The sequence below is a fragment of the Hakea prostrata genome, chromosome 2 (genome assembly GCF_041222555.1).
Source record: "Hakea prostrata isolate BN-2017 chromosome 2, UWA_Hpros_2, whole genome shotgun sequence".
NCBI classification, from domain to species: Eukaryota; Viridiplantae; Streptophyta; class Magnoliopsida; order Proteales; family Proteaceae; genus Hakea; species Hakea prostrata.
Genome location: NC_142601.1, coordinates 1,115,813 through 1,137,286, shown reverse-complemented (window position 1 = coordinate 1,137,286; position 21,474 = coordinate 1,115,813). Strand labels below are relative to the sequence as shown.

The 21,474-nt window shown below is 42.0% G+C and overlaps 1 protein-coding gene across 2 annotated transcripts in view; it reads right to left on the bottom strand.

Annotated features, from left to right (window-relative positions):
* Positions 1-19,961, bottom strand: part of LOC149023178 (mediator of RNA polymerase II transcription subunit 33A-like) — an 88,707-nt gene extending 68,746 nt beyond the window's left edge. For both annotated transcript variants that reach the window (XM_089143737.1, XM_089143738.1), the window contains exons 1-2: positions 19,050-19,961; positions 7,742-7,852 (exon numbers count right to left, since the gene is read on the bottom strand). In XM_089143737.1, the coding sequence (XP_088999863.1) occupies positions 7,742-7,852; positions 19,050-19,336 (398 nt within the window). In that variant the 5' untranslated portion in view covers positions 19,337-19,961. The remainder of the gene's footprint in view (positions 1-7,741; positions 7,853-19,049) is intronic.
* Positions 19,962-21,474: the final 1,513 nt, after the last annotated feature.

Genomic DNA, 21,474 nt, shown 5'->3' with positions numbered 1-21,474 from the left:
TTACCCAATATTTTGCAGATTTTAAAAGAATGTATGAAGAACTTAACTCTATTCTGCCTATCTCCTCTGATGTCAAAACTATGCAAAATCAAAGAGAGCAATTAGTTGTTATGGGTTTTTTTGGGAGGTCTTAGAAAGGAGTTTGAGGCAGTTAGAGCACAAATTCTTGGTAGTGATCATGTACCCACGTTAGCTGACACATTTTCAAGAGTTCTTCATGTTGCAAGGGAGAGTACCAATAATTCTACAGAAAATTCAGCTTTGGCAACAGTTTCTCGAGGCACTTATGGTGGACAGAATATAGGACGAACTCGAGGAAATAATACTGGAAAATATCCAGGGTCACACAACTCTACTGACAGTCCAGGACAAGTTAAGACTTGTCATCATTGTGGTCGTCCAGGACATATTCAACGATACTGTTGGAAGCTTCATGGAAAGCCCCCACACATGGCGAATGCAATTATCACTTCTGAATTAGCGTCTACAACTACTAAAGTTCATCCTGAGGGTAAGACTGTAAAGATGACTGAGGAAGATTATATTCGTTTCACTCAGTTTCAGGCCACTCAACCACAATCAGCCACTGCCACCCTTGTTCAGACACGTAATGCTACTGCTTGCCTTTCAACCACATCTCGCCCCATAGATTATTGATTCAGGAGCTTCTGATCATATGATCGGGGCTACAGGTATATTTTCCTCTTTTGTTCCATCATCCTCTTTGGTTACACTTGCTGATGGCTCTCATATCAATGTTAAAGAAATGGGTACAATTCAACTCACTCCATCCATTACCCTACCCTCAGTTCTTTACGTACCTAATTTGCCATTTAACCTATTATCTGTTCATAAATTTACTTCCACTAATAACTGTTTGGTGAAATTCTTTCCTGGATATTGTTTATTTCAGGATCTTACGACGAAGAAGATGCTTGGTAGAGGCCGTATGTCTGGGGGGTTGTATCTATTCGAGGAGATATCCTCTACTGCTTGTTCTAGTATTTCCATCCCCCATCAAATACATTGTCGGTTGGGGCATCCCTCTCTGGAAACCCTAAAATTGGTAGATAAAAGTTTTCATTCTCTTTCAAAGTTGGATTGTGAGTCTTGTCAATTTGGAAAACTTCATCGTGTGAGTTTTCCTCCTCGTATAAACACCAGATCAGACCACCCTTTCTCTCTAGTTCATTCTGATGTGTGGGGACCCAATCCTATTAGTTCTACTTCAGGTTACAAATACTTTGTTACATTTGTGGATGATTTTTCAAGAGTCACATGGCTTTATTTAATGAAAAATCATTCAGAATTATTTGACATATTTTGCAATTTTGTTATTGAAATTCGTACTCAATTTGGTGTTCCTATTCGTACTTTTAGTAGTGATAATGCCAAAGAATATTTCTCTGGTCCATTTTGTAAATTTATGGCTTCTAATGGGATTCTTCACCAATCCTCCTGTGTCGATACTCCTCAACAAAATGGGGTTGCAGAAAGAAAAAATAAACACTTATTGGAGGTCACCCGTTCTCTCTTATTTGAGATGAAGGTTCCTAAATCCTTTTGGGCTGATGCAGTTTCAACTGCTTGTTATCTTATTAACAGGATGCCTTCATCTGTCTTAAAAGGTGGCATTCCTCATTCTCTCTTATTTCCTTCATCTCCCTTATTTACTTTGCCTCCTCGCGTATTTGGTTGTGTGTGTTACATTCGTAATCATCGCCCAGGGATTTCTCAACTTGATCCTCGTGCACTTAAGTGTATTTTTATGGGGTACTCTCGCACTCAAAAGGGATATCGTTGTTATTCTTCTGACTTACGAAGATATTTTGTTACTGCAGATGTGTCATTTTTTGAGTCAACTCCTTTTTCCACTGAATCTCATAGTTTAACTAACCTAAATGATGATCTATGTATTTTTCAAAGTGTGTCTCCACAGGGTACAGTTCCTTCCCCTCTACCTGTGCCAGACATCACCAAAGTGTACATGCGCCGACAAAAACCATCAGCTCCCCCCTCTGCACCTACGGTCTCTACCTCTGTGCCGACTTCGTCTGTTGATCCTGTGGACGTTCCTGCCGAATCTGATCTTGATATTCCCATTGCTCTTCGGAAGGGTACTCGTTCTTGTGTTCAGTATCCCATCTCTAACTTTATTTCATATTCTAATTTATCACCTGGGTTCTCTACTGCTTTATCTACTATCGAGAATTATCCTATTCCTAAGAATGTTCTTGAAGCCTTGTCTAATCCTGAGTGGGTCAATGCAATGAACGAAGAATTACAAGCCTTAGAAGACAATCAAACTTGGGATCTTGTGCCTTTACCCTCAGGAAAGACAGCTATTGGTTGTAGGTGGATATTCACTGTGAAAGTTAATCCTGATGGTTCGTTAGCTCGCTTGAAAGCTCGTCTCGTTACCAAGGGCTATGCTCAAGTTTATGGCATAGATTATGTTGATACTTTTTCACCTGTTGCCAAGCTTACTTCCATCCGTAATTTAATCTCTCTTGCCGCTACATACAAGTGGCCCTTGTTTCAGTTGGATGTGAAGAATGCCTTCCTTCATGGAGATCTACATGAAGAAGTGTATATGGAGCAACCACCTGGGTTTGTTGCTCAAGGGGAGAAGAATAAGGTTTGTCGCCTCCGCAAATCATTATATGGTCTCAAGCAGTCACCTCGAGCATGGTTTGGACGATTCACTACTGTTGTAATAGAATTTGGGATGACTCGTTGCGAAAGTGATCACTCTGTATTCTTTAAAAACTCTGATGCAGGCAAGATCTTTCTTGTAGTTTATGTTGATGATATTGTCATTACAGGAGATGACACTTCAGGAATTGATAGGTTAAAGACCTACTTACAAAAGAAATTTCTGACCAAAGACTTGGGTAAGTTAAAGTATTTTCTAGGAGTTGAAGTTGCCCAATCAACAAAGGGCCTCTTCTTATCTCAACGAAAGTATGTACTGGATTTGCTTTCTGAAACAGGAATGTTGGGATCAAAACCCATATACACTCCCATGGAATGTAACTTAAAGTTAATGCCAGAAGATGGAACCATTCTTGATGATCCAGAGAAGTACAGAAGGCTTGTTGGGAAGCTGAATTATCTGACTGTGACTAGACCTGACATTGCCTTTCCTGTCAGTGTTGTGAGTCAATTTTTGTCTGCCCCATGAACATCACACTGGGATGCAGTTATACGAATTCTGAGGTATCTTAAGAAAGCACCAGGACACGGGCTTCTTTACACTAATCATGGACATAGAAATGTAGAAGGATTCTCTGATGCTGATTGGGCTGGATCACCTATTTATAGAAGATCGACTACAGGCTACTGCACATTCATTAGAGGAAATTTTGTATCATGGAAGAGTAAGAAACAAACTGTGGTAGCAAGATCAAGCGCAGAATCTGAGTATCGTGCTATGGCACAGGTAACATGCGAGATGGTATGGATAAAACAATTACTCCAGGAATTAGGAATTATTGATGACACACCAATGAAGTTATGGTGTGATAATCAAGCTGCGATTCATATAGCATCAAATCCAGTCTTTCATGAACGTACCAAGCATATTGAAGTAGATTGCCACTTTGTTCGTGAGAAGTTACTGCAAGGCATAATATCCCCCAAGCATGTGAGGACTGGAGAACAACTTGCAGATTTGTTCACCAAAGCTCTAGGGAATACAAGGGTTACCTATATTTGTAACAAGCTGGGCATGAGTAATATATATGCTCCAGCTTGAGGGGGAGTGTTAGAAAAGGGCAATTTAGGAAGGGATTGATCCATCGAGAGTTAGTACTTTACGCTAACTCTTGATAGGAAAGAGTGGTAGGAATTAAGAGTTTTATACCAATTGAAATAGGTTTATGCTTTCCTATATAGAATAGACTTGTAAATTAGCCTATAAATAGAAAAGTTACTTTGACGAGTGCTCACAAGAAAGATGAGCCTTCACAACTAAATCGTGGCTTCCATCCTCTCCTCTCTCTCATTCTTCACCTTATTCTTTCTCAAAATAACACTATCAAATTGGAAAACCCACTTTCCACCGAAATAGCATTTGTCGCTATGCAAAGGCAGCTCCTCCAGTCTCAATAACCTACTGAAACTCCAACAAGAGATCTTCCAACACCACCGGCCAAAAAAAAAAACTCCAGATATGGCTCTACCTTGACTGAACCTCTTACTAAGACCTTCAAAGCATTTCCTCCACATTCTACCCCGACCGCCAACAAAATAAACCAAGCAACTTGAAGCAAATGCCCAAACGTTGCTGTCAATGTCATTCTCGACCACAAGATGCATCATCGCCGCGATCTAGATCGCTACAAACCCCCCTTGCTACTACGAGCAACCACTGGAGGTTTCGGTTTGCTGATTCATGCATTGCGCCGAAGGAAGAAGAAGGTGGAGCAAGGGCTTTCCAAGAACACCCTTTTTATGATGTTTAGAAAATGGATCGTTGGTCTCCAGGATCCTTACCTGTATATTTCCCAGCCCATCAACTGGGTTGGGCTTGGCATTGCTCCTTAGAACCCATCAACAAGACCTCATCGAATGGGCCAGATTTTTTCACCTGATATGCCTTTGCATTGACCCACCCATGACAAACCATTGGGTCAAAACCATAGAACAAAATTCGGTCTAAACTTGCAAAATTTTGGGATTTCCCATTTTGGGAACCTCGAAACGAAAAACTAGGGGACCAAAAAAAATCTCAAGTTTCGATCGAAACCGTCAAAATTTTGTTGAAACTTGTTGACTCTTGAGTCAACCCCAACCTGTTCATGAGAAAAAAATTATCAAATTTCGTGGAAACTCAAGAAAGTTCGTGGAAATCTGGAACTTTTTCCTCCAAGTTTTGTAGCTTTCCCAAATTTTAAATTTTTTTGTTTCTTTCATGTTTCCCCAAATACCACGACAAATACCCCCTCCATCAAAACTTCCCTATCCAAATTGCATATTCCCTCAGACAGGTTATCTTAAGCATGTCGATGACCAGACTTATAAAATTACAATTGTCGATTACAATGTCATAGGATGTCTATGTTCGTTGGTTGGAAGAAAGGATGTTAAAGGCATAGTACTAAGCTCACAGGATAGATCCACTAAGGCACTCCTCTTGGCACTGAGTTGTATTTTCCTTTTGTTGTCAGTTACTTTGTATTTGATGTTTTGAAGTTAGAAATTATATATTGAATGTTATGTATTTAAGTAGTTAAGTTTATAGTGTACTTCTCAGACAACTCTACATTGATGTTATGTACATTAAATGACATATCTACATTGACTTCTTTAGCAAAATACAGCCAATGTGTTCTTTATACTCTAATGAGCTTAAATGTAGAGTCCCACCCTAAAATACTCCCTAAAACCTATCGAAACTTGCACAAAAAATCCTAAGTTTCCTCGAAATTTCTCAGTTTCCCACCTAGGTTTCCCATTTTCATTTCACCTAGTCAAAATTTGAGTTTCCCTCGAATTTTTTCCTATGGTCAAAACGGAGCCTGGGTTGGAGTTTGAAACGAAGTGGGCCTGATTTGGGCAAATGTAACTTAACCTCTGGGTTCCCCATCATGGTACTAATCAGCCCCCATCCTAGGTTGTAGATGCAACCTTCGCTGCCTCCTCTTTGTTTTCTACCCTAGGTCCAACAAGGAGCACAACTAGCAATTGGCTGTCCTTCCCCGCCCTCTGTCTCACGCCTTCTTCCAGCCCATTTTTCAGCCAGATCTTTTGACTTCACCTCACAATTCTCCTCAACTTCAAAATGGTGCTTATCCAAATCCCCTCGGTGTCACTCAAGCAAGGGGACTATACCTGCCGACAATCCCTCCATGATTCCCAGCGAAGGTGAATCCACGTCTAAAGCCCTTCTTCATTGATTGTTCTTTTCTTCCTCCTCCGTACACCGGATAGAGATTCGAGTTTCGATCCCATGGTCGACATCTGAACCTGCAAATTTTGCACAAGTGATTTGACTTTGATGACCTTGGTCTTCATTTAACTTTTGAACATCCCCTAGATCAACGTACTCTAATACCAAGTTGTTAAGACCCTGGATTTTCCCTGCAAATCCCAACAGCAATTGTCCCTACAATATCAACCACACCCCCACCCCAAGCCAATTCAATTCACACACACACACACACAAAAAAAATCCTTTAGGAAGACTAAAAATGGAAAATCACATTAACTCAGTGAAATTACAACAGCCTTCTTGATTCAACTCAACCAAGAAATAGGATACCCAACTTCAATCCCTTACAAGCCCCTAACTGACGATCTTCTCCTCACCTATAAGCAATGCTCATCCCATGCCTTTACAAAATTCTTCCCCATTTATTATCTACCCCCTTCAATCCAAATATAGCCCAACACAAATCCTAACCAACAAAGCCCCTTTTAACGTGTGACAGCATGGTAGTGGCTGCTCCCAAATGAAAGTTTGCCACTTGTCCCTGTAACTGATCCTGTCCTCCACATGTGTGGCTGGGTTTGATCACCTACAACCCCTTACTCTACCCCTACAGTGTATGCCCCTCAATATTGGTGTCTTAACAATTCAGTTTATTAATAGAATATTCTCAGGGAATATCATTCCCGGACCCTAGTGACCTTAGATCTTAGTTTGACCACATTTAGACCAACCAATTGCAAGATATAAACAAAGATGGAGGATCATATCCTTAAATCAATTTCAGGCCATTCCAACACCTATAAACCACAGTTCCCAACTCAAGGAATTTATCCCATATTCCCGTAGGCCATGTAATCCTTGATACCCTTTAAAACCTAACCCCTTTTCCCCTAAAACAAAACCTAACCATCCCGTGCATGACTAATAAGCCACTCTATGTTCACGAACACTTTCAGTATTCACAGAATATATCACATTACAACCCATATCGAAACAACCACACCCAACTCCCCAAAAAGCACCTAATTGAGACTTCATGAAACCCTTCTTGGTCCCATTCAAATTGGTTTTCAAATCTTGGAAGAATTGATCCTTCAACTGAGACTACATCATTTATACCTGCTGTTGGGGTAATTTGCTGGTATGAATTTCTGGGTAATTTGGGGCTAGGTATACCCTAATTTAGTCTTGCATTAATTTATTCCTACAAATAGGAATATACCATAGGTTGCTAGATTGCTTTATTTATTGCTCACCAACACAGCCTGAAATAAATGGTATCATTTTAAAATAAACAAAGCGACAATTAGTAGACAGAGAAAGCACAATCAAAGAAATGCTTCTGAAAACTTGCAGTAATTTAAGTTTTTTCTAAAAAAGAATATGAAAGGGGGGGGCCCGGGGGGGAGTGTGGGGTGCAGTGTGTATATATCCAACTGGCAAAAGGACTGATAAGTTTACACCTGTAACTGTTTACAACAAAGCAAACATAACTGTGGCGACAAGGTCGCACAGCAGATGAACCAACAAGGTCAGATTTTTGGTAAGAACATTGGCAGTGAAGAATTGTTTCAAAGAGATAACAGAAGCAAGTACTAAAGACTGACAAGAAACTTAGGAAAACTTTAGTTTATAATTTAAATAGTAAAGACCTATCTATCTAAGAGATGACAGAAGAAAGTACTAAAGACTGACAAGAAACATTAGAACAACAACAACAAAATTACTTCTGTTCGGCTGCTCTCTACTGTAGCACATATGCCCACCTCGATAATACTTCGAAAGATATGCAATAAAAATACTTACTTCTCTCTCAAATAACTCGTTCCAACTGGTACAAATGAAAAAGCGTATTGCTTAAGGAGTTCCAGATAGAGTCTGTATGCCTCTGGCTGACTCTGCCGATGATTAATCACCCTACCAACAAATATGAAGGTTAAAGAAACTGATAATCTATTAAAAGCAACAAATCAAGTAAACATTTTGTCAAATGATGCGTAATCACAAGATATACAACAATTTCAGCTTAAAGAATAGCGACCATCCCATGCTCAGTAGAGAAGAAATCATAAGTCGAATTAAGAAAAATTAAGTAAGTGTTAGAATAGAGAAAATTTCTTTCTCAACAAATAAAATAGATCAGCGAAGTTGGGACTCTGGCGGAGAGCAAGTTTAGTCCAAATCCTCTCTAGTCTCTACCCAGGCGGGGTTGTCCACCCATTTTCACACTCTCACAGTGGGTCTAACACAAGGCTGCCCGTGTACTATGGGCAGGTCCATGTGTGAGAGTGGGAGGTATGGGAGAGGATGAGCAGTTGGATGGAGAGGATTTGCTTCCAAGTTAGTGGCTCCTGTGGCCACCTAAACCAAGTCATCAACTGCTTATCAAAGTTGATTTTATCAACAAAAAAAAAGATAAAAGGAAGTGCTAGTCAAAGAACAAAACAAGAAGGTGAATGGGGGCATGAATATTAAAGGTGGAATTAATATGGAAAATGAGAGGAGAAAAATAATCAGGCTGCATCATAGTGCATGAAGAAGGGATTTGATGTGAACCAAATGCAAGGACACACCAAGGGCCAAAACAGGGTCTAGGGTGGCAGCCCAGCCTATGGCCCTACAGGAAGTTTTGCACAAGGTTAATTTGGTAATTTTGTCTATTCTAGTTGAGTCCAATTAGGGTTAGCTGGATCCACTGTGCTAATAGGATTCCACTCTACTATTGTTTTGGAATTCACTTTAGTTTTGATCAAGTTATGGAAGAGTCTGATTTAACCAGGTTCAGTAGGCCCCAAATTTGGGCCCAAAAACAGCCCTTTAGGCTTGTGGCAACCAAGCCTGGCCAAATGCCCTAAGGGGCATTTTGGTCCTTTTTTATACACCCTGGGGTATCCTAGGCCCAGTCAGACTCCCTGCCTCTTAAGGAGTCCAGAACTACTTTAATTTTCTTATTTGGTTTTGTTTTAGTCAAGTTATTTAGGAGTCCTAGTTGGAATCTACTAACGAGATTCCTTGTAGATAATTAGTATTTTATTCTGTTATTTTTTGTTGAATATTTCATTTTTTGTGGTTAGTCCAATTAGGTTTTTTAAGTTTTAGTCCAAGTTCTTTCATGTAAGGCTATATACAGCCCCACACCTGCTCGTAAAATTCAGCTGAATGAAATTAAAGATTGGAGTCGTAGAAGACATCTCCCGGCCCGGGATGAAGTTTTTCAAGTTGGTATTCTGAAATTCCAGCGAGATCTTCAACTTAAAGGCTAGCAGCCAGCCATCCCCTAAACCTGTAAATGCACCCTGCCCTTTCTCCCCTCCCATTGCAAGCCACCATAGCCCCTTCCCCTACTTGTGGCAGACCTAGAGCGCTTCCCCCTCCCCTCCCAGCCCTTGCAGCAGCATCCCCCACCCTCCCCCTCCTCTCTACACCTTGTGGCAACCTCCCCTCCTATTTTCTCCATAATTTCCCCTCTAGATTCTTGCAGCAGATCCTCTCTTTTTTTCCTTTTTTTTTTTTTTTTTTTTTTTTTGGGGGGGGGGGGGGGGGAAAGAAAGTGATAAGCTCCCTTCTCACTCGACGGTAGAAAATTAGAGATGAAAGAAATAGAAAGAAAGTGAAATCTGCATTACCTAGCATCCAGTGCTCCCCAGCAGATGTCTGCTACCAAATACCAGGTTATTCCTTGCCTCACCCTGCTTTCCCTTTCCCCATATCAGAGTGCATAACCGAATTGTGAAATCTGCCCAACCATTTCTGTTCAGGTGTCCTCTTATTATTTATTTATTTATTTATTATTGGAGAGCTGCTCCTTATTCATGAAAGTAAATGGAGCAGGCCTCATCGCACAATGTAGACTTGTGAAATCAGTGGCTAATCAACTCCACGCCCCATAAGTTTCACCTTGTCCAAAGGGTGGAAAGCAGGAAATTGGTGAGTCAGCTCTGTGTAATCTTCACTGGTGTTTTCGCAAGTAGGCAGGTCCCTCCATTTACCTCCAAAGAACCTTGTGGTGAGTATCAGCAATCCAGTAACTCTTCCAGGTGTGAGGGTGAGCTCCCAACCCTCAGCTAAACAAGAGGGCAGTGGCCGTGCCAGAGTGTTGCTGCCAATGGCTTTCTTGAGTTGAGAGACATGGAAGACTAGATGGATGCGAGTGTTTTCTGGTAATTGGAGTCTATGGGCCACTGGCCCTATCCGATCTATAACTGGGTATGGACCATAGAAGCGCTGGCTGAGCTTCTCATTTGGGCTGTTGGCAAACTTTTTGAAGCAGTAGGGCTGCAGCTTAAACAAGTTTTTATCCCCAACTTTGTCCTCGATGTCTCGGCAGTGCTGGTTGGCTGCACTGCACATCTTATCTTGTGCCACAAGTAAGTTTGCCTTCAGTTCATCTAGGACTCGGTCACGCTCCCTCAAATAGGAGTCAACTTCATCTACCCTCGTAGGGTGTCTATCCCAACGAATCAAGGACGGTAGTTCCCATCCGTATACTGCTTGGAAAAGTGTCATCTTAGTGGAAGCATAGGAAGTGGTATTGTACCAATATTCAGCCCAAGCAAGCCGTTTGGTCCAATCTTTGGGCTGCTGGGCACAGAAACAGCACAAGTAGACCTCTAAACACCTGTTAACTACCTCCGTTTGGCCATTTGTTTGGGGTTGGTGAGCGCTGCTATACTTGAGAGATGTGCCCGCAATTTGAAAAAATTCGGACCAGAAATGGCTGAGGAAGAGACAGTCTCAATCAGTGACTATGGATCGGGGATGTCCATGTAACTTGACAACATCCCAGCTGAATAGTATTGCTACCTCTCGAGTTGTAAAGGGATGAGTAAGGGCAATGAAATGCCTGTACTTGGTCAACCTGTCCACCACCACAAGGATGGCATTCCCTCCTTTTGTCTTGGGAAGTCCTCTGATGAAGTCCATGCTGATATCTTCCCATATTCGTTCAGGTATGGGCAGGGGCTGCAGTAGTCCTGCAGGGATCATTGATTGGTGTTTATTGCATTGGCAAACATCACAAGCTGCCACATAATCCCTCATTGATGTTTTCATGCCGACCCAGTAGACCACCGCTTCAATTCATTTATAGGTTCTTAGGAATCCCGAGTGTCCTCCATAAGGGGTAGAGTGAAATTTGCCAAGAGCTTGGGTATCAAGGTCGAATGTACTACTACTACTAGTCTCCCCTTGTAGTATAGGACTCCATTACACAATTTGTAGTTGGGGTGGTAAGTAGACCAGGACAGTAGCTCTTGAATGATGGCCTTGTACCACAGATGGAGGCTGACTTCGTCAATCAGCTGCTGTCCGTCCTGCCAGATGCTTTCGAAAAGTGTGCCCAATGCTCTCTCGCTTTCTGGTTGCCGTAACAAAGCATCTACAGCTTTATTCTCGGAGCCTGGTTTGTATAGGATCTCAAAATTGTAACCCAGCAGTTTCACGATCCATCTGCTGGTCAATAGCTATCCCTCTGCTCCAAAAGATACTTCAGACTTTGTTGATCGGTTTTGACCCTGAAGCGCCTCCCAAGTAATTAACGCAGCCACTTGGTCACAGGACTATAGCCATTAATTCCTTTTCATACATTGATTTGGCTTGAGCTCGAGGAGACAAAGCTTGACTTCAATAGGCTATTGGATGGCCCTCTTGCATGAGTACAGCCCCCAATCCTAGCCTCAATGCATCCGTCTCCACTATGAAGCATTTCTTGAAGTCCGGCAAAGCAAGGACTGGTACGGTGGTCATCACCTCTTTGAGTGCTTGAAAAGCACCTTGGGCTTCTTCTCCCCAAGGAAAGGCATCCTTCTTCGTAAGTTGAGTAAGTGGGGGAGCAATCTTACCATAGTTCTGCACAAACTGCCGGTAATATCCCCTCAATGCCCTCAAGTCCTTTGGTGGAGGCCAGTCAATCATGTTCTTAATCTTCTGTGGGTCAGCCGCCACCCCATTTCCAAAGATGATGTGCCCCAAATATTCCAGCTCCACTAATCCAAATGAGCATTTCTCCAGTTCACGACAAGCTGCGGCTTCGCTAGCAAGGAGAAGGCAACCAGAAGATGCTCCACATGCTCTTCCTGGGATTTGCTAACCACCAAAATGTCATCAAAAAATATAAGTATAAATTTTCGTAAACATTCCCCAAATACCTCGTTCATTTGAGCCTGGAAGGTCGCTGGAGCATTTGCCAACCCAACGGGCATGACGAGGAATTCATGTCTGTTGTGGGTTCTAAAACTTGTCTTCTCGACGTCCCCTTTGTCCACGCGAATCTGGTGGTAACCAGCCTTGAGATCAAACTTACTGAATACCACTGCTCCCCCAACTCGTCCAACTCATCAAAGTCTGATGTTTGGAGGGTTACTACCCTGCACTAACCTAATGCGGTGGTCAATGGTCCGTCTCAATGGCAATCCCTTGAGTTCCTTGAATAAGTACTCGAATTCAGTCAACAGTTGTCACAGTGGGGGGTAAGTGAAATTTTGCAATTCTGATTCCTCAAGTGGCAACTGCTGTAACCAATACCCCTCTGCACCTACCTGTAGCATTCTCCATAGCCCCCACGGTATGGTCTCCTTCCGTGGTAAGGACAGGTCCCCTTGCAATCTGGCATGTTTTCCATTCCAGTCGAAACTCATAGCTTGTTGCTTCCAATTACTTTTGACTTCACCCCAACATAGATAACCATTCAATACCCAGTATGACATCAACATTGCCCAAGTTGAAAGGAAGCAAGTTTATAGAGAATGTGGCACTGCCTTGTTTGATCAGCACCCTTCGACATACACCATTTCCCACAATACACTGCCCATCACCTAGTGCCACCTTAAAACCCTCTCCTATACCTACAAAACCATCGCCTCTGCCAACTCCCGCTGCACGAAGTTGTGTGATGCTCCACAGTCAACCAAACCACCACACAGTGCCTTGAATCACCCCTCAAAATTTTAAGGTCTACAAAGAGTCAATACCAACCAAAGAATGGCTAGAGAGCTCCGCCTCCTTGTCCGGTGGCTTTCCCTGTTGAGGTTCGACTTCGCAGTCGCCGGAATCTTGGGTTCAATCCTTATTGAACAACATTACTAGCAATTGTTTGTTAGGGCATACATGGCCTCTATAGTAGGGTTTGTTGCAACTAAAGCATAGCCCTTTTCCGTATTTGCCCTTCTAATCTTGCCAAGAAAGCCATCAGTAAGCCCTCCCTCCTTCCTTCACCTGCTGCCATCATCGGGGAAGAAGAAGCTCATGAGGCTGATTTTCCCATCAGCCTCAGGTTGGTTCTGGGCCGCTTCGAGTGGTTCCAGATCCTAATTTAAAGCACTTACGGTCTCTCGGGTGGACCTTACGGTTGCATTTTGTGACTGGGCCTTGGTTTAGGTTTAGTGGGTTCATGGGCCTGTGAGCCTTTAAAGCCATGTTCTTGACTTCTATAACTTGGGCTAAAATCGATTACTTGGCCCAAGGAATTGGTGCAAATAACCTAATCTCTCCGCCTAGATCTCTTCTCCCAGACCGGCAATAAAGAACCCCTTAAGCCACTGCACATCCCTCACCTCCGCCACCACTGCAAGCCACTTGAACCTCTCTCTGAACTCCGTTATAGTGCCAGTTTGCCTAAGGGTGACGAGCTCCTTCAGGGGTGCTTTCATTTGTGGAGATCCGAACCTCTTCAGCATCTCTTCCTCCTGACCAAACGGGAGCACTAAGTTCCTGAACTACAACCATCCTAACGCTGCCCCATCCAAGCAAGCGAAGTATTCCTCCAATCATTCCTCCTCCCAAACACCATTGATGGTGAAGTATCATTCAACCCTTGCAACCCACGACATGGGATCTTCCCCCACGTCTTGCCTTGTTGCATCCTCCCTGCTAATCTACAACAACTCTCCATGAATCAACCGAGGTTGTTTGTAACCACTACCCAACCTGTGACCATGTGAGATTGGAAACCAATCTCGTTTTTCATGTGCCGATTATTCTCAAACAGCAAAGCAAATTCGAGTCCAAGGCAGTAATCAGCCCATGCAATTCTTGAATTTTTTTATTCCATCTCATTGACTCTCCCCTCCATTCTCTGGTTCACCATTCCCTTGAGATTGAACATGCTACGATACCAATTTGATAAGCTCCCTTCTCACTCGAAAGTAGAAAATTAGAGATGAAAGAAATTGAAAGAAAGTGAAATCTGGATTACCTAGAATCCAGAGCTCCCCAGCAGATGTTTGCTACCAAATACCGTGTTCTTCATTGCCTCACCCTACTCTCCCCTTTTCCCCATATCAGAGTGCATAACCGAATTGTGAAATCTGCCCAACCAATGTTGTCCAGGCGTCCTCTTCTTATTTGTTTATTCATTATTGGACAGCTGCTCCTTATTGATGAAGTAACTGTTAGGTAGTTACCTACCAGCAGGCCTGATCCCATAAGTGTAGACTCGTGAAATCAGTGGCCCATCAGAAAGAAAGAAAGAGAAAAGAAAAAAAGAAGGAAGAAAGAATCAAGAATCTTAAAGAATTCCAAGATCCTTTCAAGAATTCATCAAGACTCAACCAAGAATCCTTCCCCCTTTGCCACGAGAGCCTAGAACCCATCTTTGTTAATCTTAACCATCCCAAAACCTAATCATTAGTTTCCCTTACCATCCTTGGGTAAGTTTGGGTATCTCAAGTTAAACCCATATCATCCCATTCCTTTTCCTACCAACCCTGGTTCATCCAATAGGATCTTCGGGTAACCCAAATCCTAGTAATCTCAAAACCACCAGCCATCTTAATTTTGTTAAAACCATAAACCTCCCAAACCCAAGATACACAATATATTACCCCTTTTTTTCACCAAAACCATCCTATAGGGTACCCATAAGTTCCTATCCTCTCAAAACATACCCAAACCAACCCACAAAAATAATAAAAATCCTAACACTTTGATAGCCCATTTATTTGCTGGTTCTAATAACAAAGGGTCCTGGAATAGACCCTGGCTTACATCAGAGTCCTAGTCAAGTTAGGAATCCCAATTAGAGAGGGATTCCCTTAGTTGTAGTACAAGTTCTACAAGGAGACTAGTCCTACTCTGGTTTGTAATTTGAATCATCTTAGGATGAGCTAAGATTAGAATCCTTGATAGAATGAGAGTCATAATTCAAATAAGAGTCCTAGTTTGAGTTACTTTCTAATGTTGAGTCCTACTATCAATCCTTCATGTAAGGCTATAAACATTAAACATAGCCCCTAGCTTTTAAAGAGGACAGATTATGATATTGAATAAAGTGATATTGAAGAGAATTGATTGAGACATGGGTTTCCACGAGGAGGACTGCGGCTGGTGGTGTTCCTAATTTCTGCAATTATTCAAGTTCTTCAATGTCCCTTTTTCCCCCACAAGTAAGTGCCGACATGCCCCCACCCATGACCCTACCCTTCTTTTCTCTCACCCCATCAAAACCTCATCCTCCCCTCTGCCTCAAACCCTAGTTCTCCCAATCCCAATCCCCTATCCCACCACAGCCCTCACTCTCCCCATCTCCTAGCCTGCAGCAGCCTTACCCCTCCTCCCTAATCCTAGTTGTCCATCCTCCCCTCCCCAAAACCCAAACACCATCACAGCCCCTTTTCTTCCTTTTTCCCCCTCTTCTCCTACCTTCCGGCAGCTTAGTTATTCCCAATTCTCTAAACCCTAGGTTATCCATTCTCTTTCCAATTGCTAAACGCTAAACCTCACAAACCACCCTCTGAATTCCATCCCCCTTTACTATTCAACACCCCTCCAGTTCCCTCACCTTCAGCCCAAACCTTAGCCTATCCGCTCACCCAAAACCCTAGAAATTCTGCACTTTACCTTCTTCACTAAAACCCTAAAAACCCTACATTATTTCACTCAGATCTTTCAAACCCTTTACTAAAAGCCAACCTCTTATTTTCAGCATCCCCTAGCCTCCTTAACATTTGACCTTAACCCTAACCAGCCACCCCCTGGAAACCCTAGTTCCTAACAAACCCTAATCTTCCTTAACCCTAGACTTGGAGTTCAGCAACGAACTGTAAATTACAGCAAGGATCAGATCTGGAATTCACCAGACCCTAAACCTGTAGCCATCGCCAAACCCTATAGGCCCTATTCCCAAGCCCTAGAACCATTCAAATCAGCCTACACCCAGGGTTGTAAAACCCTTTCTACTGCTGGTTCACCTGAATTGTTCCTGAAGACTAACCCTCGAATTGGGGGTTAACATTAGGTTTCTTAATTGGATCAAATAGAGAAGCCGTTCCAACTAAGTCGGCAACTTGAGCGTCATGGAGGTATGATGCCAGACATTCCAGGTGTCAGATGGATAAAGGACTATCTTGAAGGTCATAAGTCGAAGTTCGTAACCTACCTTACTAGTGTAGCCAACTTGTGCAGTCCAGCCACTTTCTACATGTTAACAAACAGCTCAAACTGAATGAATGCACTACTGAGGTGAGAACCCTTTCCACTACTTATAAAAGGGTAACCTCAATGGTATAGCTATCACTTGGACTACTCCCCTTGTGTTCTTTTTTCTTTCTTTTTTTCTTCTTTTTTTTTTTTTTTTTTCAATGATCTAAATTGAAGGACTTTTCATCACTACAACAAATAGAAGCCACCACTAATCAGAATTTTTGGTTTTCATACCATTGACCAACCATGATCCAACAGCCTCTTTATACCTAAATATGTTACAACGACTGATGAATTGACCAATATCTGTACATTGCCCATGGCAGTGAAGTTGCATCAAAATAAAGTTGGCACTGAAGTGAAATCAGATATCATCATGTAAAAGTGGATACCTTGGCATGCCAACAAACCAGGGGGGAAAAAAAGAAAAAAGGCAACCCGCAAGGTATGCTACAGCCAAACAACAACTGATGCCTTTTTCCCAACATAACAAGCTCAACTACATTGATCCTAGCAAAGCAGAATATTAAAAATTGATAGTAAAATGAAAAGGGCAGCACAACATCAACAGCAACAGAGCATTACCACACCTAAATAGAATCAGCTAAATGGATCCTTGTCCGCCTCTCTGATTTTACCACGATTGGCAACCATATGGCAGTCCATAATCTGGCCCCCAATCAGCCCACAAAGCATGCAACACAAAGGGCTGGCCAACCCGCTCGAGGGGTATTTTGGTCATCTGATTCCCCCTCCTTGAGGTCGGAGTGGTCTAGTTAGATTCTCCATAATTTTTAGGAGTCGGAATCTACTACATGTTTTTCAACTGAATGAGTGGTTAAGAATCCTAATATGTTTAGGAGTCCTAGTTGGAATTCTTCTAGAATGGAAGTATATGTTTGCAAGTCTCATCATTTAGGAGTTCTAATTAGAATTTTTCCTTTAGTTGTTTAAAAGTAGAGTCAGTGTGATAAGGAATTCCACTTCAAATAGAATTCCCTTGTTAAGTCCAAATCGGTTTCTTAGTTGTTGATTTCCTTCATTGTAAAAGGCTATATTCGTGGGTTTCCTAGGAGGGAAACCTGCGGCTGGTTTCAGAATTCTGATTTTGCTAAAGATCATCAACCTCTCTCTCCCCCTAAAAGTGAGCATTGCATCCCAATCTTCTTCCCCCATCCATCGCACCCTTCTTTTTTATTTTCTTGAATTTCCGGACTTTCATAGAAACACAAAATTCAAGGTCAGATCTACGCCAATTTAACCGTTAGATCTGTCCCAAACTATAGGAACCTCGTCCCCCCAACCCTAGTGACCTTAGACTCAAGTTCGACCCCATTATGACCATCCGATTATAAGACATAATTATTTCTTGAATTTTCGTACTTTCTCAAGACCCTACAAATTAGAACCTTAATATCTTTCAAATTAGTCATCTAAGCCCGCCAAACTTGGGGGATCATATCCCTATATTATTGCCTACTCTCTCCACAAAAGCTTACATCTCAAGGAATTTACCCCATATCTCCAATGGGACGGGTTATGTATTCTTAAGATCCAAAATATCATCTTAGATCATATCATATTTAACCACAAAGCATTAACATAACCCTTCTCCTAAGAAGTCATCCCCTCAACCCATATCACAAAGGATCACCCTATCCCCTCAGCCTTAGACCCCTCTAAACCCTAGCCACAGGGCTTCAAAGGCAAACACCCATAACCACAGGGCATAATTGATCAAAATAAGCTTCTGTCACCTGTATTTGCCTTAAACAGATGTGGTCCATTAAGAAGTGACTTAGATTTGACCTAGAACTGCAACGTTAAAGCCCTAATTTACGTGGGTTCTTTAGAAGAGGATCCTGAAGAATGGCCCTGACTTGGGGATACATCACTCTCAGCTCTATTTGATGTCATACTTAAGACCAGGCCTAAACTATGCATGTTTTTCCTCACTACATTTCCTATAATCATTTGAAGTCTGCACCTAACTATTTTAGTTCCTCAATCCAAATCAAAACACTCCTCCATATAACTAATTTATCCATATGAAGCTTCTTCTTTTTTTCCTTGGGGGGGGGGGGGGGGTAACTAATATATATACAGGCTTCACCCTGGTGCCAAAGTTTAACTCTTGACCTTATACTAAGAGGCATTAATGCCCAACCCCTTGGGCATATGAAGCTTTTTTACTGCATATAAATAGCTAGTCTTTACAGTTTTCCTCAAACCATTTCTATGCAAATGGAGACAAATTTTAAAAGGACCATATACAAAATTTTAACTACATTGATTAGAAAAATCACTTTTGAGATTTGAATTCGTCCATACAGAAATTAGCTACAGATATACCTATATTTATCACATCTTTAACCTCATCAACAATTCCAACTTATTTGATCATCCCAAGCTACAAGATACATGAAACCATTAAAAATAAGCATACGCTCAGAAAAGGGAACTTTAACGAAGAAGCACGCTATGTGATTCAGGTTGTTGTTGCAGATTTGGCATTATATATTTGAGCATACAAGTATACAACATTTCTACAATTGGCATTCACATTCGATTTGAAAAACTGAAGCATATGTAAGGGTAGAAGCCCATGTACATACAACACACTGGATGGATGCATGAAAAGGGGCTGAGAAATAGAAAAGCGAATGGACAACGGGAAAAATATAGTTAAGCAGGTTACCTGGGAGTGAGAAGAGCGAGGAAATGGAAGGAATAGAGTAGGCCGGAAGAGAGTGCCTGGCCAATAAATTTCCAGAGAAAGGGGTTGCTGTTGTTTCCATTGATGCAAAGAGTGGAAACCAAAACCTGCCCAAGTTCAGGACAGGGCAACCCTAGACCGGCCTCTCGGACGCATTTGCAGACCTCCATGACCCAGATAAACGGAGGGTCTCTGCGTTCTTGACAAAATTTCACCGTCTCCAACACTCGCTCCTCAAAACGAGGAGCATAAAACTCCGCCACCACCATAGCGCTTTCAGAGTTTTGCTATAGCTCAAACTGTTATCACTGGCATTTCAGTATGGAAATTAAAAGTAAAAGGAAGAGAAATGAAGTACCACGAATTTCTTTGAATTCGATGAAATTGGTGAAAAGTTTCCCCGGCTAGGATCCGATTCTGGAATAAATAAAGAGAACCTAGAGAGGAGATATGTAAATCCTTTATTGAAAAGAAAAAAGGAAAAACAGAGATTAAATATTTGGAAAGTCTAACGAAAATGGAATGCACAGAAACTCGAATGAGGATACGGGAATTGAAACAGACTGGTAGGTTGTCGGGTAGTGTTGCAGAGTTACCGTGCCGGTTGCTTAGCTTTCCTTGATCGTCTCTCATCAATCGGAAAAAGGAAAGAAGAAAAGAAAGAAAGAAAAAAAAACTTTGCTTGATCGTATTGAATTGCGAAATTACGAGAGCGACGGTCACGTGACGTGAGTGTAGACGGCCAGTTGGGTCATGGGTGTCGTCTGCCTGAGCCTGACTGCCTCTTTCAGTCTTTCTTTGGTCGTCGAGGCTGTGGGGACACTAAGGGTAAGGGCGGTCCCTAGTTGAGTATCGCTTGACGCGTGTACGCCAGATCCGCCGCAGCTGAGGTTGAGTTTGTTTTTTTTTTTTTTTTTTCTTTTTTCTTTTTGGGTAATAAGTTGAGGTTGAGAGTTGGAAACTGGGAACTTCCGAAATCCGAACATCAAATCCGAACATCGAAACAGAAAGAAGACCCGTCGGCGGTGGAATCTGGGAGAGTATTAGGTGGGACCATTGGGTGCTCGAAAGTCGAAACTTAAATCGTGGACACTAGACTTGACTTTTGATACTCATTTCCAGCCGTTTGCCTCCACTTTCCCCTCTGAAATTTTCTCGAGAACAAAATTGTTCAAAGATATTTACCGCCAAAAGAAAATTAATTCAAAGATTTTGATGCTGTCGGCTTCTAGAAAGCCATTTCTACCCACACAAAAAAAAAACTTCTAGAAATCCATCTTATTCCATTATAATACAATTGAGTATGTTATGAAATCCTTCCACCTTGTTTACGGAAAAAAAAAAAAATCCTTCCATCTTTGGCTCCTAGTGCGTCAGTACCAGCTCGAACACAATGGAGAGAACTTAGATGTATCATGTAGTTTGATCTGGGTCATTGGAAAGTCGCCTCCTACAATTAAGTCAGTATACATATCACTTAAAGCACCCTACCAAGTCAAGAAGCCTGAATGAGAAACCACAAAAAGTTGAGAGTACGTGATTAATTATCTTGACCTTGTAGAGAGACAGGGTTTATATAGATTTTACCTTCAATTGTTGCCCGTTGAATGGGATTGATTGCCTTCGCTATGGAGTTAGGTTTAGAGCTCAGCTTCCCCGTAATCCCGTGGGATCTTGCTGTCCTTTTCGAGATGGATTCACTTATTCTTATGTCTCCCGAATTCTATGAAAATTAGACTTCATAAGGTAATTGGAATTTAACCTGCCACACTTCGAGTCCCTCAAAGTCGGGTTTCTTGATGTGCACTCAATAGCGTGGTACTCACATGGGCCTAATTGGGTCCATCCTAGTCTGGCTCTTGCTTGGTCAAGCCAATTGACCTGTCTAATCCACTCCCTTACTTATCATAAGCCCCCAAAACTGCCCGATTAGGATGCTAGAGTCAAATGCGCGGCATGTTGTCCTCGATTGGTCTACGAATTTTGATTAAAATTTTAAATTCTCCTCCAAATCTTCGCGGGGAAGCTTGAAATACTTAACTTGATTTATGACATGACCATTGAGGTTCTGGAACCATCTTCGTGCAACGCAATTCATGCATGCTTTCTACATGGTTTATTGTGAACAAGTGCCATTATTGCACTTGGATGATATGAACAAACACTCCCTCCTCACCGTTGATTCTTGTGGTCTCCTCTGTTGATCCAATTTTGTCATGCGGTATAAGATCTTGAGGAGTAATCTTTTTGACCTCTTACTTGGCTTCTCCTTCATGAACTTGTTTCTCCGAGGTCTCCTACAATCTCTTTTGTTGCTCTAGCGAACTCCAAAGCTTCATATAGTGTCTCCTATTACTCTGGCGAATTTCTTCGCAGCCTTTTGCTCCTTAATTCATTCTATACTTGC